Source organism: Biomphalaria glabrata, chromosome 18 (assembly GCF_947242115.1).
Source record: "Biomphalaria glabrata chromosome 18, xgBioGlab47.1, whole genome shotgun sequence".
NCBI lineage: Eukaryota > Metazoa > Mollusca > Gastropoda > Planorbidae > Biomphalaria > Biomphalaria glabrata.
In genome coordinates this window covers 1,081,100-1,107,048 of record NC_074728.1, presented here as the reverse complement: position 1 = coordinate 1,107,048, position 25,949 = coordinate 1,081,100, and the positions used below count along the sequence as shown (strand labels likewise).

Genomic DNA, 25,949 nt, shown 5'->3' with positions numbered 1-25,949 from the left:
AAATTTTGAGTAGGTGTGAATGTAAATTTTAGTTTTCAATAATCATCATTGTTTGTTTTGTGTAATGCACAAATTGTAACACAAATTTCCTTATGGGTAATAAAGATTATTATAATTATTAACCAATTTTTTTCAGGAACCTATTTAAGCTAGAAGGACTCTGGACTAGCAAATATGCCAAATGAGAATTCTAAACTCCAGACCATTGAAACTAAGATTATTTTGTTGATTACTTGTATTGAGCGGGTGTTGCGGTGGCTGAGAGGTTAAGCGCTTGGCTTCCCAACTTGGTGTCCTGTGTTCAAATCCCGGTGAAGACTGGGATTTAGAATCGCAGGATTTTTAGGGCGCCCTTGGGTCTACCCAAGTTTAATGGGCATCTGATTTTAGCTAGGGAAAGTAAAGGGTGTTGGTTGTTGTTCTGGCCACGACACCCTGCTTATTAACCGTTGGCCACAGAAACAGATTAACATCATCAGCCCTATAGATCGCAAGGTCAGAATGAGAAACTTTACTTTACTACTTATCATATTGAATGTTAGTAATGGAAACGACCGTGAGACAGAAAATTATAAAGATTATAAGTAATCATCAAATTGTTTTTAAGTTTATGAAATATAAAATATGGACTTAAAATAACTTATAATTGAGAGAAAAGGCAAAAAATGTATTAACAAAACAATAAATTTAAGTTTATTAAAAGCTCAGAGAAGGGCACACCATTCATAGCCCTAAATTTTCTAATCTTACAAATATCAATCAACATATCATATACAAAATAAATATATAAGAATTCCCAGTACAACTTTGTAACAGATCTCTTGTCTATGCTCCAAATGGGTTGGTTCCTCATGTGCACAAGAACTGAGTTTAAGGTAGTCAAAACAGTGATGACTTGAAACTGATCTCGTCTAGATCGCTACACTTACTGTAATTATGTTTGCAGTGGTTGTCCCCCACTTTTCTTTAATGCCGCCATGACCCTGCTCTGTGCACGGCTTGAAAGTATCACATCCTCCTCGTATCAATTTTGAGACTAATCACATATTTGTTTCTCCCAAGAACATTGATCCATGTTTTCAAACTGATAATGATTAGATTACAATCATAATGTTTTGTTCTTCTTAGTAGTTTCGTTAAAAGCTGAAAAAAATATACATAATGTTAGTTCAGTTTATGTCTTTTTGTGCTTTCAATAGTTCAATCCATTAGCAGCATGCTCAGTTGTATATAAAATGATTATTACAATTGTATTTAACATTACATTTCTTAGAGAAAATCTCATATGAAAAAGACATCTTCAAGAATTCTACTTTCTTCTAGGTCGGTGAGGTCATCTTCGAGTTCACATTCTGGACCCTCACTTCCTTCACTGCCTTCCAGGTTTTCTATAGCAACCAACACATTGTCTATTTCATCCTCCAAGTCAGGCTGGTCTTGTTTCTTCTTTAGGTGTCTATGCTCGTCTGAACGTTGAAATTTTTGGTCTACAAGTAGGTCATGTTCATAGCGATGACCTCTTGGAGACAGTTTATAGCAGTAGTCATCCACTGCTGGCTTATTATATTTCGACACCAAGTTTCTTCGAGCTTTCGACTCGGTTAGGTTTCTATTCAGTATAAATAGGCTCAGATTAGGGTCCCTATCAGTTGACGGAAGACGGCAGCTCCCGTCACTGTCAATGTCAGATTTGTTGCTGCTGGGCAGAGAGTTATTGCTGGCAGACCTTTTACTGTTGGAGTTTCTTGTAGTCTTGTCTGACAAAGTGTTGATGATTTCTACTACAGACATTGTCTTGTCACTGACAAAGAAACAAAAGAAATAGAAGAGAACAAATTAATAAAACAGTAAAAACCTATCAACAGAAAAGTCTCCAAACTAATGTGCATCATTATTGATATTTCTTTAATATCTCTCCATTCTTTCTCAAGTTGCTTGTCAATTTGCTTAGAAGCTTCAATACTTCCAGTAGAATGGATCTTGATAAAATATATAGTAGATGGTTTGCAATAAAAAATTGTTAGTAAGGGCATGGAATTTAATGGAGACCTAGATTATTAATGAATGATGCTATGAGGAAAGGGAGGTAATAGCCTTGGATAAGGGAGCCTATCACAAAAAAAAAAAAAAAAAAAAGTCGACTGGATGAAGAAGTAAAGAGCTTTCTAGTAACAGCCCAAACAATCAAATACTATAATATTACACAATTACTGATACTCATATATTTACACAGATTTATAATGCTGAATTGGATTATTATCCACTGAAGTGTCCCTGTTGATATGTTAATAAATGTTTGGTGCATCAGTAGGCCTACATCACTTCTGATTACATGTATCCAATGGATGTTTTCTTACTATCACTAATCTCTACTTTTAGTCAACAGTTGAAATTAACAAATTTGTTACTTAATCTTACTTTCTATATTCCAGCATGTACTTCTAAAAAGTACTTTTAAAGAAACAAGATAAACTCATGAAAAGCTTTTCGTTACTTTTTAAGAGCTCAGAATTAATCTTGATTTCAGTTTTAGCCTTACCAGCTTTAAACAAGGAGGGTAGGGGTGCTCAAGTTTATAAGACAGACATAGTAATGGGAAAATAAATATTATTACTGCAAGAAGCAATATTTGATAAAAGTTTCCCAATAAATTTCATTTCGCTTTCCTAACTACATGGCTAGATTTAATTTTGGATAAGATTGGTTCAATCCTTAAACTGCATGTCTGTCAGGCCTGAGTATTGTTAAAGATAGATATTAAGGAAAGTTTATAATGACATATTTAGATATTAATTAAAGGACAAAGTGCAGAATTAAAAGGTATGCGCCCAACTTTACATGAACTGGCAGAGTGATTAGTGTGTAAATAGAAGAAAATAAATAAGGTCTTTGTATTGGAACATCTAGATCTATCTTTGACCCTGCTGCATTGATCTTCTTTTAAAATAATAAACATGCTTGACCTAATGCAACCACTTTTTCAATTTATTGAATAATTGATATATGGACTGTGATATGAGAACTGACGTAAGCACTATAGCTTACACCTGATCCATCGTATTTATTATATCAATCAATACTTGATTACACTTCTCTAGTGGAGGAGAAATATATATCATTTATCTCAGATGTTAACTGTCATAAAGGCTTGGGGATTTGATGAAACATTGATTACAAATCTATGGCTGCCAGGCATGAAGAATCTAAGGGGCAAATTTTATTGTAACTGGAATTTATTTTATATTCTTTGTATTCTAGACATCAGCAGTTTCTATACAGTTTTAAGGAATATGTGACATTTATTAAATAGTTTGTTAAACCTTTATAAAATAGTAAAGACACTAAGATAAAGGCACATTTTTTGTTCCATATGCTAGGACAAATGTATAGAAATACTCCTTCTGCCCTAGTGCTACAAGAGCATGAAATGGGATGCCTGAACCAGGCAGGAAAACCAAAGACTTAGCAGATTTAAGTCATTGATTGACATGCATGACTAGATTGAAATGCATAGGACATAATCATAATCTTTTCTGAAGTAATGCCTGTATTTTATAAGCTAAGATATATAATACTTCCATTGTCCTTAGATTTTTCGGTATCAAGATGCAAATTTTACATTAAAGCATTTGTTGTTTTTTCTCATGAACCAGATATTTTATCAGAGATATTTGCACAGACCTAATATAATACTTCATGACTGATCTGGCCAAAGAATTAAAGAAAAAAACAACAACTAACCCAACTGCTGAGGACAATTTCTTGCTTGACCGCTCAGTATCTGGTCTTGACCCTGGACTTGATAAGGAGACAACTTGAGCTTCTGTTCTGTGGTTTGGTTTGTCATCAAGTTCAAGACTTGGGACTAATCTAAACAAGACAAACAATAAAAGCTTTATCTATACATAATGGTATTGACAAAAAAAGAAAGGTTTGAGGAAATTTCTCTACAAATTATCAAAGCTAGAAAATATAATAAGGCAGTGATGCCCAACCTAATTCGACCTGTGGGCCATTATAATTTCCAATACTCATCTCGCGGGCCACATGACCGAAAAGTTATTCAAATGAAATGAAATTGTTCTGAAACTATTTTGGTAGAAACCTATGGATTTGATACTTAATTAATAGGTTATTTACGCGCCAGACAGTACCTCCATTTCTCTACTTAAATGTGAGCAACACCGGCTCATGTTGTGGTCTCTTTTTGATAAATATTTCCACGGATCCTCCAATATCTAGGCATAGTTTAACAATCTTTTATTGGCGGCTCAAACCAAGAATCCCACCTTATTGATTTCTATAATGCCCTTTTTATGTTGTTGTTTTATTAAACAGTCACACTTTCTTTATAAAATAAATATGTTGGCTTATTATCATGTTCAACAACAAAAAAAGTAAAGATCTGTTAACTTATCCAGGTAGATTCTACATTCAGAGTCCCATTTTATAAACACACAAATGTTAAAGATCATGATAATCCATCAGTGAAACAGTGAGGGCCCAAACGTAGGTAAAGATACATTTTTTCACATTTTTTATATGTGTGGAAGGTAGATTTCTACACTTAGAGCCGACATTGCGGCGGGCCGGATGGAACCATGTCGTGGGCCGGATATGGCCCGCGGGCTGTAGTTTGGGCATCACTGTAATAAGGCATTGTCTTATATTTTGAAGAAAAAGGATAATGCATTATTTCAAATGATAATGCAACCCCACTTGCAATCTGCATGTTTGGTCAGATACAATAACATCTACCGGTAAGTTTTCTTTTCATTGTCTGAACCAGTCTTCAGCAAGGGTTTTTCTTTGGGTCTCAAATAAACATCTGTGACCTCTTTCAGAGGCCATCTCCTGCTGTAACACCCTTGCCTCCAGCGGAATATGGTAATTTGTGAGGTATTCTTGTCAGCATAAGCCCATTATGGAGTGACGGCATCTTTGAAGAAAGCATTCGACAAGCTTCCAGAGCTTGTACTTACTAAGCGGTCAATTTTATTTTATTGATACTTCCTTTTACATAATTATGTAAAGATATTCTTAAAGTCAAAGTTCACATCACTGTTGCATACAATTTATGATGAACTTTTTCACTAGGTTATGAGTCCTAAAGAGTGCAACACTATAAATCATAGATTTTTTTTTTCTGGTGTATCCATGCACTTGATTTTAAAGTAATACATAAGCACACATTAGTCTCCAAACTAACAATAAATAAGAAAAATAAAAGGTTATTGCCAGTTTCAAGATATTTGAAGTCTATTAATCTCTATATTTTGGTCAGTAGTGTTGATTTCGTCTATTATCCGATAATTTAATGTGACAATAAAATAGTTTCCATGAACCAGGTGATCTCCATTACCTACCTCGGAACATGGGCATAAGATATGCTGGTAGATTTATCCATCTGCGGTCTTTGAAGTGCTGACCTTCTAGGACTATTAGGATGGTCACGGTGAAGAGATGCAGTGCCAGGGGAGTCAATAACTTCTTTGGCCACACCTCTCTTAGACTTCAACTTGCCACTGGACTGAATACTTTCTATAAAAATATATTAAGCAAATTATTAAAAGAAAGCTACAACAAAAAGAAATATTGAACTTATTTTATCTTATAAAATACAATAAAATAAAGACATTACTTCCAAAAAGAAGATGATTATGTCCTACGCATATTTAACAGAATAACATTGATCTTCAGTGGCACAAGTCTGGGATGACTGATGATGTAAGTGATTGAACTCATGTAAAGTCTATGACCCTGGCAGTAAAAAAGAGCATAACTCTCTGGCCAGGCTCTTTTGTCCGTTTAAGTTATGCCTAAAAGAATTGTCAAGCATGACATTAATATCTGAGCTTATAAGGAATGATATTAAACGTCATGACAGATATTCACAGAGAACTGAAGAATTTGGTACAGAAGCACTGGCTGCTAAGAAAGCAAGAAAGAAGGCTGAAAATTGTGAAAGTGCCTACATATCCAAATCCAATTAAAACTGCTAATGAAGAGTTCAACTATTTAGTCACATACTGAGATATCAAAGACTGAAACATGACAGGGATGTATCATGAAATTTTAAAGATTCTAATACAACTGTGTTATGTAGTAATGCTTAGTTGACATTTATTAAAACCTATTAGTGATAAAATCATTCAAAAGTGATAAGAACAGTATTATTTTAAGTGGATTACTCGAGTCAGAATTTACGAAAATAGACAAAATGTGCTTGTGGTTCTATTAAAACCTGATACATGTGAGTTATCTATCTCCCTTGATTTGTATATAGTTTTTATAAGATGCTCATTAATATACTTAATAATTTCCTAGTAGATTGTGACCAAGCCTCATGAACTGTTAGTAAATATTTAAGTTCACAATCTGTTAGTTGATAATTACCTAACCTCATGAAATGTTAGTAAATAGTTAGTTAAGTTCATAATCTGCTAGCAAGTTAGAATTAGTAACTTGCATGATGTACTTGGAGTGAAATATAAAAAAGTAAAAAAAATTTCCAAAGACAAAGTACCTGTATCAGAACTCTGAGAATAATCCAACTTTTTGACAACTTGTTCTGCAGGTAGATCTGTGTATAGGATGCACTGATCTCCATCTCTGCCATTGAGCTTTTTGTCGGTGGCATCAGTAAAGCTGCTTTCTAGCTGTCCTTTGTCTTTTGATACAGGTAAACAGCTGTTGTTAAGACCCTTAGTTTCACTTTTGAAGCCCTTACTGCTAGACTGAGGACTATTGTGGCCTTTATTGTCAACATGAGGACTCCTTGTAATAGTTACTTCTGCTTCTTTGGCCACTTGCTTGTGGCCTTGACCTGTTCGAGCCTGAAAAGTGAACAGCAGTAAAAACAAAATGTTAAACAAGGAGCTGACTTTAAATAAATTGTGATTATCATCTTAATGTTAATCCACATTTTAATCCCAGGAGCCCTAATAGTCAGTCTGACATACATATCTTTACAGTGTACAGATGAATAGAAAAAGTACACATTTGATACACTGGTGTAAATTATTTGATCTTATATATTACAGACGTTATTTCAAAAAAGAAGATAATTACGTCCTACCCATTTCATGTGTTAATCTAGTCATGCATGTTAATCAATGACTTAAACTCTCCTAAGTTGTTGGTTTTCCTGAATCAGGCAGCCCATTCCATTTTCTAATGGCACTAGGGAAGAAGAAGCACTTGTATGAATTTCTTCTTGCATATGGAATAAGAAATGTGCCTCTATCTTTGTGTCTTTCAGAGTAATTCATTAGGCTTTGTTTTTCTATGTGTAAGTTATGGTTTAGTGGGGTTTTTCTTTTTATTCTTCTGTCCTGAAGTGTCTCTAAGTTTAGTGATTTTACTAATGGTGTTACTCTAATCAAAGTGGAATATTCATTTGTTATAAATCTCACTGCTCTATTCTGTATTTGATCTTGTTTCTTTATGTTTTCTTGAGTTGAGGGATCCCAAACAGAGGATGGCATATTCTAATATTGGTCTAACTAAAGTTAAATAACATTTTCATCATCATCATCATCATTCCTTTGAGTTCCTCATGGAACATAGGGCCTCGACATAAACACGCCACTCTCCACGGTCTCTTGCTAGCTTTTTGATGGTGTCCCAGCTCTTCCCGGTCTTCTCTGCTTCTTCAAGTACACTGCGTCGCCATGTTCTTTTTGGTCTTCCTCTGCGTCTTGTTCCCTGGGGGTTCCACTCTATGGCCTGCCTAGCTCTGTTGCTGGTATCTTTTCTAAGGGTGTGACCAATCCATCTCCACTTCCTCTCTAAGATCTGCACTTCTATATTTTTCTGTCCACTCATTTCCCACAGTTTGGTGTTTTCTACTTTGTCATACCAGTGTATTTTTAGGATATTTCTCAGGCATCTGTTGATGAAGGTCTGTATTTTTTTTGTTGTGGCTTCAGTTGTTCTCCATGTTTCAGAACCATACAGTAGGACAGCCTTGACATTAGAATTAAAGATTCTTTGTTTAGTCTTGTTTGAGATGTAAGGAGATTTCCAGGTTGGTTTTAGCTGTGTAAATGTCTGACGTGCTAGATTTATACGGCGTTTAATGTCTTCATCTGTTCCACCTGATATACTGACTACACTCCCAAGGTATATAAAATTTTCTACTTGGTCTATTGTCTGAGAATCCAATACTATGTCTCCACTTTGTTTTGTTGTTTACTTTAAGTACTTTAGTTTTTTGGTGGTTTATTTTGAGGCCTACTCTTTTTCCTACTTCGCTTAAAGCTGTGACCTTTTCTTGCATATCCTGTAGTCTGTGTGATAATAGGGCTATGTCATCAGCGAATTCCAGATCTTCCAGCTTTTGTGTGAGAGTCCATTGGATTCCTTTCCCTGCGTTGGAGTAGGCTTCTTTTGTGACCCAATCCAGTACTAGAAGGAACAGGAGTGGTGAAAGAAGACATCCCTGTTTGACTCCTGTTGTGACTGGAAATTCCTCTGACAGCTTGCCACAGTGGGTTACTTGGCAGGTGAAACCATCATAAAGGTTCTTGATTATGGTTATTATTTTATTGGGGATCCCATAATGTCTCATTACAGTCCAGATAGATTCTCTGTCGACACTATCAAAAGCTTTTTCAAAGTCAACAAAAGTTGCATAGAGAGGAGATTGCCATTCGACACATTGTTCTACAATTATCCTGAGTGTAGCTATTTGGTCAGCACAAGATCTCCCTTTTCTGAATCCGGCCTGTTCTTCCCTTAGGTGTTCATCACATGCTCCCTTTATTCTGTTTAGTAGGATTCTGCTAAAAATCTTGCTTGGTACTGACAGCAAAGTGATGCCTCGCCATTTCTCACATTGTGATAGATCTCCACTCTTTGGTATTTTAATTAGCAAGCCCTTTTTCCACTCACCCGGAGGTGTTTCTGTTAACCAAATTTTGTTGAATAGTTTGTGCATTTGGTCAACTATTTCACTTCCTCCTTCTTTTAGGACTTCGGGTGGTATGTTGTCAATTCCAGCTGCTTTACCTGTCTTCATTTGTTTGAGTGCATTCCTTATTTCTTCTTTTGTTATTTCTTCCATGTTTATGTCTAGTGTTGGTCCTGCATTTAGATCTGGTGGATTTCGTGATTTAGGTCTATTGAGCACTTCTTGAAAATGTTCTTTCCATCTTTCAAGTTGTTCATTTATTGAAGAAAGTAGTTTTCCGTATTTGTTTCGGACTGGAACATTGCAATTAGCCTTTTTGGTACTGAGAAGTTTGGTGATTTTGTATAGTTGTTTTATATCTCCTTTACCTGCTGCTTCTTCTGCCTGTTCTGCCAGATTATTGTAAAATGATCGTTTGTCTTGTCTAAGCATTTTGGTGACTTTCTGTGAAACTGCTTGGTAGTCTTGTTTTGATTGTTGCTTGTGGTTTCTTGTTTTTGCTAGGTTAACTGCCTGTTTAGCGCATTTCTTTTCTTCGATTAATTTCCATGTCTCGTCACTAATCCACTGTTTTTTCTTCTTAGGGTTAAGGCTTAGTACTTCATTGTTTGTTTCAGTAATAATTTCTTTGAAATTTTGCCAAGATTTATCGACGCTTTGTTTGGCCTCATCTAGTTGTAGCACAGCAAATCTATTTTGAAGGGATAGTTGGAATTCCTTTTTAATCTGTGTGTTGTTGAGCTTGTCTAGGTCAAATCTTTTCCTTTTGTTTCTTTCTGTTTTATTGCTGGCCAGCTTCATTTTTAGTTTGGCAACAACTAGGTGGTGGTCTGAGCCAATATCTGCTCCTCTTCTGTTTCGTACATCTAGTAATGTGCTTCTCCAGTTCCGCCGTATGGTAATGTGGTCGATTTGATTCTCTGTTTTATTGTCTGGTGAAACCCATGTCACTTTGTGGCATTTTTTGTGGGGGAAAATGCTGCCTCCTATCACTAATTCATTAAATGTGCAGAAGTCTGCAAACATTTCTCCATTTTTGTTTATGGTGCCAAGTCCATGGGTGCCCATACTTTTCTCTCTCTCTCTGTTGTCACTTCCCACTTTGGCATTCAAGTCTCCCATGACGATCAAAACATCTCTTGTAGGTATTTTGTCAACTATACTTTGCAGTTGGTCATAGAATGTATTTTTGTCAGTATCACTTGCAAGGTTGGTGGGAGCATAGCACATAATGATGTGAACATTTTTGAACTTAGACAAAAATTTGGCTCTAATTATTCGTTCTGAAACTGGTTCCCATTCTAAAAGACTTTTGAAAGCTTCCTTGTTTAGTAGTAGTGCTACACCATTTTCATGTAAGTCATCTTCTTTTTCCTTTCCAGAGAAGAGAAGGGTTTCTCCTGATTGCAGTCTTGTTTCACCGAATGTGTTCCATCGAACTTCACTCATTCCCAGGATCTGTAGTTTGTAGTTGGCCATTTCCTTGGCAGTTTGTGCACATCTACCTGGTTCTAGTAAAGTGCGGACATTCCATGTTCCCAAGTTAAATGCTGCCTTCTGAATAAGGAAGTGTTTCTTTTTCATTGGTTTAAGTAGAGTGGTCGGCCTCACAGGATTCGTTCGACTTTCCCTGCATAGCTTCATAAGTCTCCTTTGTGGAGCTCTACTTTCGCCTCTGACAATGTTTAGTGTTTGTGCTTTTGTTCTGGTTTCTATAACACTTTTTTTTTTCCATGGACAGGTTGTTAGCCTATCGCACAACCCCTGTGTCCCGGGGAGGGGGATGCACCTTTTGTCTGGCCTCTTTCCTAATAGACCTGTCCGGCTTGGTAGTACCTGCCAGGAGTGATGAGCTCCCGCCGGTATAGCTCTGAGGGTCATTGAGGCACTCAAGCTGTCACACCACGGCAAGGTATGTGCATCAGGTGACAGTAAAATAACATTTTAACTTTATGTTTTTGTTTCATTTGTAAAAATTTCTTTTAATAAACCCTAATGTTTTGCTTGATTTTTTAATCATTTCATCAATAGGGCTTCCATAATAACTTTTCATGTCATGCAACTGACAGGAATCTGGTACAGCAGCACTGGCTGCTAAGACACTAAGAAGGAAGGCTGAAAAATGTGAATGTGCCTATATATTCAAAATCCAATTAAAAATTGATAAATTTGTTAATTTAATAAATTACAGTAATGATGATGCAATTTCTTTTGGTTTATCAGATTGGCTAATAAAGTGAAGACATAGAAACTATTTAGAAAAAAAAAAATTGTCAGGATTAATGGCAACCTTTTTAATAAGCTTTTTACTAACGTTTGAAGTGAACTAGTTAGCTACCTCAATTGTAACAATAAACAGAAAAAATAATTAGAAATTAAAACAAAACATAAAAAAAGGATAAAAATATGCTCATTTTAAATCTAGAAATTTGAGTGTGTAAAAAATGTATCATTATAGATGCGAAAAGATGTGTGATATTTTGTTTGTGTTTTTTTTACTAGATATTTCTGTTGGATATTTATTTAATATTCAAAGGAGAACATTTTTTAAAAATTCAAAGGAACAATTATTAACAAAAAACTCAATACTTTCACCAACTGTAATTCACCTACGTTTAAATTTATTTGTTTCTTTCCTTGGTGAATAGAAATATCTGCCATTGTGTTCTTTTTCTTGGCCAGTTCTTTTTCTTTCAGCTTGCCACACAGTAATGTAAAATAATGTGTTTACAATTAGACTTTGTTTCAGCTGATCAGGCACAAAAATTATAAATTTCTATACCGTATTTTCACTCATATAACCTGCGGGTTATACAAGTTTTTACAAACCATTGGCAGTTCTGCCAGGTATACAAAGTTGCAGGGTTTACAAATTTTTTTAACTCATAAACATGACATAATGGAAACTATGGACATGCTGGTGGGTCTTTTGTTAGCTGTGTGGTTGTGAAATGTACATAGTAAAGCCTTATTAAAATCTCATTCTAAGCCTCAAGAAAACAAGTAGAAAGGATGATAGTACTTAATGCATCAGTAGCTTATGGCAAGTCACACTACGCACATGCAGGTATATAAGGTTTGCGGGTTGTAGTTATATTAGACTGTGCAAAGCATACCTTCAGACTACTAATCATCTACTAATACTACTAATAATAACTAATAGTAATATTCTATGTAGTTAGTTATACACGTAAATATATTGATCTAGAATTAGATCTAGAATCTAGATCTAGTCTAGGTCCACATTTTGAATTTAATAAACCATTTGATTTGATTTAATTTAATTTAACCCTAACCTTAACTTAGGCATTGTAAACCTTAAACTAGATTTAGACTAGACTCCTTTAAAAACTAAAATCAAGAACAGTCATCATGAAATTGCTCTGGCTATTTATCCTAATAATCACCAAATGCACACTAGCTGAACACAGAACTAGATCTACCTTTGTCAACACTAAACTTAAAAAGGAAACAACAGTCATAATCAATCATCACACTTTAGAACAATGCAACTTCAAAAATAACCTAACATACACATCTATAACATTAAAGAAGATTACCCATCACAAATGGAAGTTCTCAATCAGACACAGCAGAAATAAATACCTATCACTGTTAATATTAATGGCAGGAGATGTAGAGTCAAATCCAGGGCCTAGATCTAAAGATAGATGCAACATCTGCAAAAAAATATGCACCCTGAAACAGAAAGCCATTCAATGTGACACCTGCGATGAATGGTACCATGCATCATGTCTCCATATGAATACACCTGTGTATTATGCCTTAGGCAACAAAGACGCATCATGGCACTGTGTACCGTGTGGGTTACCTCAGTTTACATCAGGACTGTTTGATTCCTTTGATGCGGACACTTCTAACCCATACAACATCCTAAACACCATCCCGAACCAAACTCACCAACCACTAGCCAGATCCACTCCTGTTAAACCTAAATCTACTAAAATTAATACAACAGCCTCACTAAACAAACCTACTAAAGAAGTAATACCAAAATACCTTAAAACCTTAGTTATAAATTTTCAAAGCATTAGGAACAAAACAGCAGACTTAGAAATTTTATTAGAATGTGAGAAACCAGACATAATTGCAGGAACAGAAACTTGGCTGCATCCTGAAATTTATAATGCAGAAATTTTCAATAGTAATTATGAAATTTTTAGAAAAGATAGGGCTGATAATCATGGAGGAGTTCTTTTAGCAATAAAAAACACTCTTATAGCAGAAGAAATTACCTTACCTAACTCAAAAAATGTAGAATCAACATTTTGTAAAATTAATACCACCTCAACATCCCTAATAATAGGCAGCATTTACAGACCACCAAATTCTAGTTTAGAATACATGCAGGAACTATGTAATCAGATTACTACACTTAAAGAGACAAATAAAAATGCAGTTTTTTGGATTATGGGTGATTTCAACCTACCTGATATAAATTGGAAAACACTAACCATAGATAAACACCAAAACCTTAAGGACATAAATGAGCTTTTCATAGAAACTTTACACAACCTAAGTTTAGATCAAATCATTAAAAAGCCAACTAGATTAAACAACACATTAGATCTCTTCTTAACCAACAGACCTGGATTAGTAGTTGATTATGAAATTATCCCTGGTCTATCAGACCATGAGATCATAAAAATACACAGTCAGATAAAAGCAGTAGCCAATACAAAACCCAAAAGAAAAATCTTACTCTGGAATAAATGTAACCTAACACAACTACACCAAGCTGCACTAAACTTTCAACAAACATTCTTATTAGAAAAAGACATTAACCAACCAGTCGATGACCTCTGGAATTTCATTAAAAACCATCTTAAAAGCATAATAGAAAATCATATACCAACTAAATACACATCAAACAAAATAAATAAATGCTGGTTTAATAATAGACTAAAGAAGCTTTGTAAACAGAAGGAAAACCTCTATAGAAAATTTAAAGAAACTAATGCAGAAAGAGTTTACAAAAAGTATATAAAAATTAAACACTTAACCCAAAAAGTAAGCAGACAGCTGCAGAGTGAATACATAAACAATGTAATATCTAAAGATAACAACAAAAACCTATGGTCATACATTAAGTCTAAGAAAATGGAAACAACAGGCGTAGCGCCATTAAAAGATGAACATAACATAATACATAATGATAATGAAACTAAAGCAAACATTCTAAACAAATACTTTGCATCAGCATTCTCAGCCCCAGGAGACAAAGACATATTACTGAATTTGAACCAAGTAGACAACATAGAAGATATAGTAGTACAAGAAAATGGAATTCAAAAACTATTAGCCAACACCAAACCAAATAAAGCTTCTGGACCTGATGGTATTCCAGCTAGATTACTCAAAGAACTAAGTAATGAGCTAGCCCCAGTGTTCAAAATACTCTTTCAGGCTTCACTTAACCAGGGCAGAGTACCAAAGGACTGGAAAGAAGCTAATGTCACCCCCCTATTTAAAAAAGGAGAAAAATCTGACCCAGGGAACTACAGACCAGTATCACTTACCAGCATCACATGTAAAATCCTAGAACACATAATATGTAGCAACATCATAAACCACTTAGACAAACATAATGTCCTCACACCATACCAACATGGCTTTAGGAAATATAGATCATGTGAAACACAACTAATAGGACTAATTGATGATTTTTCAAAAGGTTTAGATAATAGTGAACAAATAGATGCTATCTTACTAGATTTTTCTAAGGCTTTTGACAAAGTTCACCACCATAGTTTGCTTAAAAAATTAAAATATTTCGGCATTAATGGTCCACTGCATCAGTGGATTAAAGACTTTCTGATAGGGAGAGAACAAACTGTAATAATAAATGGCTCTAAATCAACACCGATAACAGTAAACTCAGGTGTACCTCAAGGTACAGTCTTGGGTCCACTACTATTTTTAATTTACATAAATGATTTACCAAATTGCATTAGTTCAGGAACAAAAGTCAGATTATTTGCAGACGATTGCATAATATATAGAACAATAAAAACAACACAAGACACAGATATTTTACAAAGAGAATTAGATGAATTACAGAAATGGGAATCAAATTGGAGCATGTCTTTCCACCCAGAAAAATGTCAGTTGTTAAGAGTAACAAAAAAACTAAAACAAATTAATTCCACTTATCTTATTCATGGCAAACCAGTATCACAGACTAAAAACGCAAAATACCTAGGTGTTATAATAAATGAAAAACTATCATGGAATCCACATATTGATGAAACTACAAAAAAATCAAACAAAGCATTAGGATTTATTAAAAGAAATTTCTATAAATCAAATAAGAACATAAAACTAAAATGTTACTTAACCTTGGTTAGGCCAATAATAGAATATGCATCCTCCGTTTGGGACCCCTCAACTCAAGAAAACATTAAGAAACTGGAACAGACACAAAATAGAGCAGTGAGATTCATAACAAACGAATATTCACATTTGACTAGAGTAACACCTTTAGTAAAATCACTAAATTTAGAAAGCCTTCAGGACAGAAGGCTCAAAAGTAAAGTAGCAATCATACATAAAACACTGAACCATAATCTTCAAATACAAAAACAAAATTTAATAAAATACTCTGAAAGACACAAAGATAAAGGCACATTCCTCGTCCCATATGCTAGGACAAATTTGTACAAATACTCCTTCTTCCCTAGTGCTATTAGAGCATGGAATGGGTTGCCTGAGCTAGCCAGGAAAACCAGTGACTTGGCAGAATTTAAGTCATTGGTTAATATGCATGACTAAATGCATGACGCGTAGGACGTAATCATCTTCTTTTTTGAAGTAACGTCTGTATTATATAAGATAAGATAAGATAGTTGGGTTACACAACAAGATGGCATTAACAAATCACAAAACTAAGCAGAAACAACTCTACCTTTAATTGAGATTCTTGTTCCGCCAGTAATATCTTCAAGCGGTTCTGTTCTTCTAATAGCATGGAACGTTGACGCAGTAATTCCTGCTTCCTCTCTGATGGGGTCATCTGAACAAACAATGTTTCAATTATTCAACAATTTATTGATGGCCCACACAACATTTATTTCATACACTCAATGAAAGGGAGAAAGGAAGAGAGGAGATTGAGAACAAGAAAATCTCTCTTATTTTCCTATCAAGTACAGACATGCCTTCAAAAAAGAAAATTATGTCCTATGTGTATCTCTGTGTATGGTCTAAGATTAAACAGTGTTTTAGTTTTATGTTCTTGTTTGATTTGTAAAAATGTCTAGAAATTTAAAAAATCACCCTTTGGGTCAGGATTTTGTGATTTTACCATCACTAAAGAGATACAAGACACAGAAAGCAAAGTCAGACACAAACACTCTTTTGTTTTACCTGGCAATCAAATCATTAAATAAAAACTATCTGATATAAACTTTTCACATACAAACCATGAGTAACTTGTGTAATGCACAAATTTTAAGAAAAATGTCCTTATGGATAATAAAGATTATTATTATTAATAAACACTGGTTTTTTTTTATTTCTTAATCATTCCATTAAAATAAGGGTTCCTTCATTTATTAGAACACATGGGAATTTACCACGAATCTAAAGTAAATGTAGTAGAATTATCAAAACAAACCTTTTTATATTTGCGTAAAAATTCTTGATCTATTCCTGCCTCCTCAAGTCTTGCAATCTCTAATTCTTTTGTGGATTTCTCCTCTGTTTTGCTACTATATTTAGTTGAAAGTGCGCCCTTCCCATGAATCACAGGCTGCCTGACAGAGTTACGGTCCATGTCATCACTATTGTTGTTTCTATTTTCCTCCACTTCTACTGGTGGCCAAAGTTTTTGCTCTGGAATGGCTTGATCGAGAGTTAACAAAGAGTCGACTTCTCCAAACTCTGAGCTCTTCTGTGTACTAGACATGACCGGAGGATGCAAGGGGCCATAACTTGGAGGTGGTCGTTTTCTAGGCTTTCTCTTGGCTACCTGGATGTTTGTATTTAAATCCGTTACTTCTACTTGCTCAGCTTTCAATTGAGACTGACTCTCAATCAGCCTATGGATTAGATCATTTTTCTCAGGAGTTAGATAATCTGTATTCCCGTAACCTTGTAGTAAATTAACATGGATGCTGCCTTTCTCATTTTCCTTTAGGTTTTTAGGACTAGAGGCTCTGAATGAGTTTTGTAAAATATCTTCTGGTGAGACACTGTCATTTACTCTATTCGAAGCTCTTGGGGAGTTAGCAGCAATACCCTTCCTTGGAGTCGACTGGCCAGACAAGAAAGAAGCAGCCAGAATTTGATTCTGGTGGTCGAGCTCTTTGTTTAGTTTGGCAGTGAATGGACGGTCATGGTGGGCTGCTGTTACAGAGTGAGAAGGTAGGACGTTAGTTGAACAATTCCCAAAGAAACTTTCCTCCTCCTCGACAAGTTGCTTGGGCACTTTGTTAGGGGTTTTAGTCATCATATTTTCTAAGAAGAAACAAATGTTTTAGCTGAAGATATATTACAACTCAATAAAATAAAAAAATATTTCAACAACTGATAAAATACTATAAAGGGCTCAATGACAAGACGCTTTTCCAATTAATACCATAAAATAATGTGCCAGCATGTAAATATTTTTGTCTTTACATTGTAAATGTTTCAAAGCTTTACTAAAAACCTATTTCAAATATTGATTATAACATAGCTGTTAGTTTAAGTAGTCTTCTATAAAAAAAAAAAAAATTAACAGCAATTCTGGCACAAAGAAAAAACAACTATAAAACAGAAATGGAAAGGTAAAGAATAAATGGAGGTGTGGTGGCTGAGCGGTAAAGCTGGAGTCCAGGGTTCGAATCCTGGGATTTTTAAATTAGGGATCTTCTGGCACCTCTGAGTCCACCCAGCTCTAATGGATACCTGACATTAGTTGGGGAAAAGTAAAGGCAGTTGGTCATTGTGTAGCCACATAACACCCTCGTTAACCGTAGGCCACAGATTAAGATGACCTTTACATCATCTGCCCTATAGACCACAAGGACTGAAAGGGGATTTAAAAAAAAAAATAAATGCTACATGACCAAAATATGTACTTAAGCCTATACCTTGATGACAGGCTTCTGGAAGTTGCTGTACTGCCTGATTATTGAGGTGACCATCATGCTGATCTATTGGGTGAGACACAACCTAGTGGAGAATATTAGTTATTTGTAACTAAGTATTATTTCTTACAAACATAGGCACCAATTGAAAAACAATAAGAAAGGTTTATTTAGTTTAGTTTTACAAAACAACATTAAAAACAAAATCTATTTTACACTTTCAACATACTTTAAAAAACAAAATTTTACAGTTTCAACATACTATAGCAGTGCAGAAACTAAAAGTGGATATTAAAAATGATGCACATGGAAACATGAACATAAACAATCTTTTGTTTGTTTTTTAGTTTCTTTTTTTTTAAAAGGCAGGTTCAAACTCAAGACCCTAGTGTCAACAGTCAGAGGTGCATGTATATACCACCATATCACCCTGCAGCCTTCGTATTACACAATTATTGTTCATTTTACAAAATGCTTTATTCAGCACTGCATTGTAGACATTGATCACAAAATTTGAGTCATTGTGCAGAAAATCATTGCTAAAATATTTTTCACTCTTTAAGACTATTTAACAGGTCCATTCATCCCGTTAGCACCTCAACCCTAAAAAGGCCCTGACCCTAACCTACATCTTTCCATTCATATCTCTCCTCAGAGTTTCACCTCCATTCCTGAGCTCTTGAGTTGTTATAGATCTGCTTCTATATTGTCAAGCCATCCTGTTCATGTTTTACACCATTTTCACCTTTTTTCTCTGACATTCTTTCAAAATGACTTGCCAAACAAAATCTCTTCTTTTTAATTTTTCTTCAAATAGACAGGTCTTCAAATCCTCTAGTTATTGCATGACCTATATCTTTATATTTTCCTTTTCCAAGTATTTATTAATTTCCTGTTGTTTTTGTCAGTGTCTAGGTCTTACTGGTCTTTTGATAGTTTTGCTTATATTCTTACCTGGACTGGTAATGAGAAGCAATTTTTTTTAATCTGCCATATTATAATTTTACTTTAGAAGTGAGTTAGTACACTTGAGATAGAGCAGGCATGGAGACAATGTTTTTATAAATTTAACATTAAAAATGTGTAAGTTTGTATTCACTTAGAGTTAAGTTCGACCTTCCAGACCTTGCAATCTTTATGTCAGATAATACAAAGATAATCTGTTTCTATGGCCGAAGTTAAAGAGGATGTCATGTGGCCAGCACTATGGCAAACTGCTTTACTTTCCCCAACTAATGTCAGGTACCCATTAAAGCAGTGTAGACTAATGGGCGCCCTTAAAATCCCAAAATTACTACTACCAGTCACCATAGGGATGCCAACCCGAGAACCCCTTGGTTTGGAAGCCAAGTGCTTAACCACTTGGCAACAACACCCCTCCTGCAATTAAAACAAAACACAATATTTTCTAAAGGTTATATTACATTGATCCTACCTGCTGTCCTAGTGCTACTTGTTTATTAAATATCTCTTTCTGTTTTAGTTCACTTAGTTTCTGGTCTTGTTGTAGTCTCAGGATATAAGTTTCATATTCCAAGAGTCTGTTTTGTACCTCTGAGGAGAACACAAAAAGGAAGATAATCAACATATGGCTGAATGTATCATCATGTTCTGTTTTCCCAAAGAGAACGCTAACCAAAATTTTACCCTAAACAGAACAAGAAAACAGTAAGACTTATAAAGCAAAACACTGATGAATAATATTTTGTGAAACAAGAGTAATTATTGTCTACCTAGTCAGAAAGCCACCACAAAGTAAAAGTAGTATATGTTAAAATGAACAATAAATGCAGTTGAAAAACTCAATTGCAAAATGATAATCACAAATTTAGATACTGATGACATTGAGAAATTGATATGAACACATTAATAATTATGGAATAGAGGAAACCTTGGTTATTAGATAATTAAAAAAAACAACAACACTTATGCTAGGTCAATAAGAAGAGAAAAAAAAATATTTTTTTTTCAATGTAACAACCTTCTCGTTCCTTTAAAATCTGCTCCTGTTGTTCCACAAGTTTCAGAATCTGTTCTTCATAATGTTTTCTTTCTTCCTCAAGATTTTTCTCAGCATTTTCCTTTTCCTCACCAAGCCTAATAGAGTAACAAGTAAATAGATAAACACATTGTTTTAACATTATTTCCACAAAACATTAAAGAGATCAAACTTCAGGGGTAAGAAAGAAGCAAAAAAACATTAAATCAATAACTTCTTGTTATAACTTAAAAGCTATGTCATGTGTTTTTCATGTCTACAAATGATGACTAAGAATCATGGTGTCTCATTAGTGGTGACATATGTATATTTGTCATGTAGAGAACCACAAGTCAATGTAAATCTAAAATAACACTCCACTTACCGTACTTCTTACGATATTGAAATCAAATAAAGTGAATTCTCACTCCAACATTCTCTGGATATGTTCATCATTGTTCCCCATTCTTTTCTTTTTTTTAGCAACTCTGTTTATTTTCACACTCATATTAAATAATGACACTACAGAATCTATAGTTGATATTTAAAGTCATATTTTAATTGCACTATTTTCTATGCAACAAATGATAATGTTGATGGGTTCAAGAGCAGAGAAAGCCTGGAAAAACTAAGAATTTATTTTCCCCAACATACAGAGGCATCTAGGAGAATTACTTGTACAAAAGCAACCAAGCACTAGTGTTGTCACAGAAGAAGTCAGATTGCTAGAAGTAAGTTTAATTATAAGAAGCCATAAAAACTCACCATTCCTAATTTCTTTCTGAATTTACCCCCACAGGGATATAAGCAGCTTAACAGATTTTGCCATCTCTATAAGTAACTATGGATGGTTTATAAGTTCTATTTACTAAAACTGCTGGACACTTTCACCTTTTCTCTTGTCACTGTGAAGTGGGTCATATACTTTAAAACCTGTGTGAAGGCCAGTTATATAAATACACTAAGAATGCTTTTTTCAAAGCATACATACTTGGCTAGCTCCTTGATTAAAGTTGCCACTCTTTTCTTGTCTTCAACACAGAGATCCCTGAGAGATACCTGCTTGTCTGGCACATTACTTCTGCTGTCTGATAACATGGTGGACAGCTTCAATTGAAAAAGGATACAAGTTTAATTCAGATAGGGAATAAAAATAGAACATAGCAATAATGATATGTTGTTTGTTTTTTTTGTAATTTTTAAATAAAAAAGTTGTTTTTTTTTAGTACTTGAACAATGTAATGAATTTTTTTTTTTAATTCTTTATGAGATGGTAAAAAGTTATGTTTTGTGATTTTTAAAAAAATTACTATTTCCATTTACAACAACAACCAACTTACACCAGAGGTTGAGGATTTAGTAGCATGAGGGTCCAATACTTGAATGACTGATTGAACTACAGGAATGGAAGCTTTGACCTCCTTGGTTCTTCCACCTTTGACTTTTGGTCTTAGATTGTGAATATCATTTACACCCGGTACAATGGACTCCTTGCTAGTACCTAAACAAGATAAGACAGAAAAATTCAAGTAAAATAAAAGTAAAAAATGTGTTTAATATAGAACCCAGACCCTATATAAAGCAACTCAGGACAGCTCTTGTAAATCTTAACATCAACGGCAAGGAAGCTGTTCTTCAATGGATTCCAGTACACACTGAATGAGAAGGCAATGAAAAGCAAACATACTGGCCAAAGATGTAAGAAGGATCAAACAAATGAAAATCCCTCTCTACCCAGAAGAAATTATGAAAATAATAGAGTTTAGAATAAATGAGAATTGGACCAGCTCACATCCCAATTACAAGAAAAAGGATGTCTATTACAAGCTATCTTGACATGACCAACACATAATTTTTTTACTCAGAACCGGACACAACAAAATGAGACAACATATGTTCCGGAAGCTTAAAGTGGGGACAAGCAGAGCCTGCCCCTGTGGAGCATTACCAGAGAATGCTGACAATATCCTTCAAAGCTCCATACTATATCAAGAGGCCCAAACAAGACTCTGGCCCCAAAACCCTCCTATAGAACAAAAACTATACGAAGAACTGCCTGATCTGGAAACTACTGCGCGGTTCATCTCAGATATAGGATTACTGATCTGAACCCTCGAACATGTAAAATGAGAACGAAGAAGAACCCAGACAAGATTGAATAGAGACAAGTTCTAAATGCAAGTTGTTTTAGAATGTTAATTACTTTAAAAAAAACAGATCTGTTGTAGTGTTTTCATTGTTGTTTATTAACTATTTCATCATGATTCAGCAAACATGTTCATTAGCAGGCAACAATACCCATATTTCAAGTTACATGGAGATTCAAGCAGACACATTTGTTTTTACATTATTTTCAGGTTAAAACATTCCAAACAAGATGATGTTTAATTTTTAAGTCTTGTTTTGCTATTCTCCTAACTAGGTAAAATAAGAATTCAGAATCTTAACCTAAAAAATAAAGACATTAAAGTTTCCCCTTCAGACCATGTGGTCAATAGGGCAGATGATTTAAAGGTCATCTGTTTCTGTGGTACATGGCAAACAAGGGTGTCATGTTGTATAATGACAACCCCTTTACTTTTCACCAACTAGTGTCAGGTATTCATTAGAGCTGGGAGGACTCAGAGGCAACCTAAAGATCATGAAATTAAAAATCCCAGTCTTGACCAGGATTTGAGCCCGGTTTAGAAGCCAAGCACTTTATTACTCAGCCACCACATTACTTCAAAAAAGAAGATAATTACATCCTACATACTTCATGTGTCAATCTAGTCAAGCATGTTAATCATAGACATCAACTCAGCTAAGTCCTTTGTTTTCTTGGCTGATTCAGGTAATCCATTCCATGTTCTAATGGCACTAGGGAAGATGGACATTTTTTTTTTCTTTCTTAGTATTTTCTTAGTTGTTGTTTTTTTTTGCATAATATGGTTCACTTTTGTATGTATAATTGCTACTCTACTTTATATTCTACTGTCCTGAAGTGTCTCTAATTTGTGATTTTACTAATGGTGTTACTGTAATCAAATGTTAATATTTGTTAGTTATAAATCTCACAGCTCTATTTTGTGTCTGTTATATTTTCTTTATGTTTTCTTGAGTTGCAGAGTCCCAAATAGAGGATGCATATTCTAATTAATATTGTCTAAATAAGGTTTAATAGCATTTTAGTTTATATTCCTATTTGATTTGTAAACATTTATTTTAATAAATCCTATAGATAGCTTTGTTTGTTTTTTTAACAATCAATATGGGGTATTCATGATAATTTGTCATTAATACAACACCTATGTATTTGGAGTTTTTAGTCCGTGTTACTGGTTTATCATGAATAAGATAAGTGGTATTTATTTGTTTTATTTTATATTTTTTGTTACTCTTAATAGCTGTCATTTTTCTGAATGGAAAGACGTGATCCTATTTGATTCCCATTTCTGTGATTCTTCTAATTCTTTTTGTAAAATTTCAGTATCTGTGTTGGTTTTTTTGTTCTATATATTATGCAATCATCTGAAAATAATCTGACTTTTATTCCTAAACACAATTTGGTAAATTGTTATGTAAATTAAAGACAGTAGTGGGCCTATCAGCCATTTATTACTACTGTTTGTTCTCTCCCTATCAGGTAACCCTGAATCCATTAATGTAATGAACCAGTAAAGCCAAAATAGTAAAAAAAAAATAACCAAGCTATGGTGGTGAACTTTAGAAAATTCGAATAAAATGGAATCTGTTCATTTAAAAAAAACATCACTTAGTCTCATAAGTTTAGTTTTATATGACTTGTATTTCCTAAAGATATGTTGGTAGGGAGTAGGGACATTATGTTTATCTAAGTGATTTATGATTTTGCTACATATTTATTTTTTATGTGTTGAACTAGTATTTTATTAAACATGATGTTGGTTAGTGATACTGGTCTGGAGTTTTCTCCTTTTTCTTATTTGAATCTATGCAGGGGAGTCACTTTAGATGTTTTCCAATCCCTCAGTACTCGACATTGATAAGAGATGCCTGAACAAGTATTTTGAGCACTGGTGCTAGTTCACTATTTAGTGTCTTTGAGTTTGAGTAATCTAGTCGGAATACCATCACAGGTCTAGATTTAGAATTTAGATTCTATTATCATTATCTATCTATCTAGATCTAGAAAAACTAGAATTAATTATAGATCTAGACATTATACTTTTTTTTTCTAGATAAGCTAGATCTAGAATCTAGAACTAGAATTCTAGTAGAATCTAGTATCTACTCTAGTCAGTCTAGGTCTCTAGATTCTAGTAACTAGAGTCTATATGATTCTAGATCTATTATTATTATTTATATTAATAATTATTTTTTCTATCTCTACTGTCTACTCTCTACTACTACTGAGTACTAGATCTAGTAGTACTCTAGTACTAGATGTAGTCCTAGATCTAGACTCTAGACTAGTCTAGACTTAGACTGACTAGTGACTAGACTAGAGATGATTTACTATTAGAATCTAGATCTAATCTAGATAGAAATAAGCATTTAAAATATATTTTTATGTATCTAGAGATCTATTTAGGGTATTTAGTTTCAGAACAAGAACGATAGGCCATTAATCGAATGTTACCTTGTGATGTCCAAAACACACCGTCTAACTGTTTACCTGATAACCAACGTGCCGCCATTTCTAAACAAACTTGTACGGTTTCGCTTTTACCAAGCGCAGGCAGTGTTGCCAACTCGTAATATCATCTTACCTTATAAATTAAAGAAATGTCTTCACATTTATTTTATTTATTTATATGGATTAACAGAAACAGCATAGATAGAAATACTATATAGATAGACCAAGAAAATTAGGTAATTTGACTTCGAGTCTTCAACGTCCGTAACTGGCTAGTGGAGGTCTCAGGACTGCTTTAAAGTCTATAATAAAGTAAGCCATTCAAGTGATGATTAAACTAAGGAAGAATATTGTTGACATCGTATGCCGTAAAAAAAAAAAGTAAATCATAACCAATTCGCGACCTTCAACTTGGCAATCGTATGCTCTTACCTCTCAGCCTCTTTGGTGAGGATATGTAAGAGGGGAGGGGGAGACTATTTCTCTGTTACATTACACAACACGGATATGAAAAGGAGACTGGATTTTCTTTATAGACAAAAAAATTCAGTTTAAGAAATACAATAAGTAGCCTATAGCTAGTTTTGGTTTATTTTCAAGAGATTGCAGAATCATGTCCCTTAGTCTGTTACTGTTAGAGCATTGGTCGAGGATTCCAGTTGCCAAAACGTTGTGTTAGTGGAAAAAGAATTAGACAAGCAACAGATAGTGGTCTACAGGTTACCTTGAAATCTGAGGTGGGGATGAAAGAGCTAGAGGCCTGGTGCGGTGTCCAACCATTCCGCCAAGCCGATGGTGACACTCCCATGATTCTAGCAGTTACAGAGTAGGAAGAATGAGTAAATTTCCCGTAGTTGCTTGGCTATCGGCCGCTTATAGTGAGTGGGCATAGCCTAGAACTTTGCGCTACGTACAAGACACAACTCATTCGTCGCTACAGAGAGGTGTAGAAGTGTAAAGACGTGTTCTTGTTATGAGCCAGATTTTGTTTATTTCCTTACCTTCAGATCTATATCTCATCTCAAATTAAAACTGTGTATATTGTAATAAAATGTTGAGTTTTTTGTTCGCAAGAGAAGTTTGTTCAAGTTATTTAAAGTTGATTCTTAAAAATATAATTCGCCTAAATTGGTTTAGTTGTTCTAGCGATCTGGTGCTACAAGTCAATGACCAAAATATTCAACATATGTTGTCTGAAGTGAAAGTAAAATATAAACACGTCGTTTTAAAAGTGAACAAATCTTTCATCAAACTGCCGTCTGTAAATCTAAAGTACTTGATACAAACACCCGAGTCGTTTGGCATAGAAAGACGTTGTTTTGGCTTTTTTATCGCCTTCCAGCTCTGACGTTCTCTGATTTCAATATT

The 25,949-nt window shown here is 34.4% G+C and overlaps 1 protein-coding gene across 2 annotated transcripts; it reads right to left on the bottom strand.

Annotated features, from left to right (window-relative positions):
• Positions 1-670: 670 nt before the first annotated feature.
• LOC106079011 (uncharacterized) lies at positions 671-24,704 on the bottom strand. Of its 2 annotated transcripts, XM_056017319.1 has the most exons (13): positions 24,585-24,704; positions 21,325-21,485; positions 20,976-21,091; positions 19,988-20,103; positions 19,442-19,560; positions 18,010-18,091; positions 16,551-17,392; positions 15,840-15,947; positions 11,528-11,611; positions 6,527-6,836; positions 5,367-5,541; positions 3,742-3,870; positions 671-1,801 (listed from the first exon to the last, which is right to left on the bottom strand). In XM_056017319.1, exons 1-13 carry the CDS (start codon positions 24,640-24,642, stop codon positions 1,282-1,284), a joined length of 2,820 nt encoding a protein of 939 aa, XP_055873294.1. In that variant the 5' UTR covers positions 24,643-24,704; the 3' UTR covers positions 671-1,281. The 2 variants fall into 2 exon arrangements, with proteins under 2 accessions (XP_055873294.1, XP_055873295.1); XM_056017320.1 differs by lacking the exon at positions 11,528-11,611.
• Between the last annotated feature and the right edge of the window lie 1,245 nt (positions 24,705-25,949).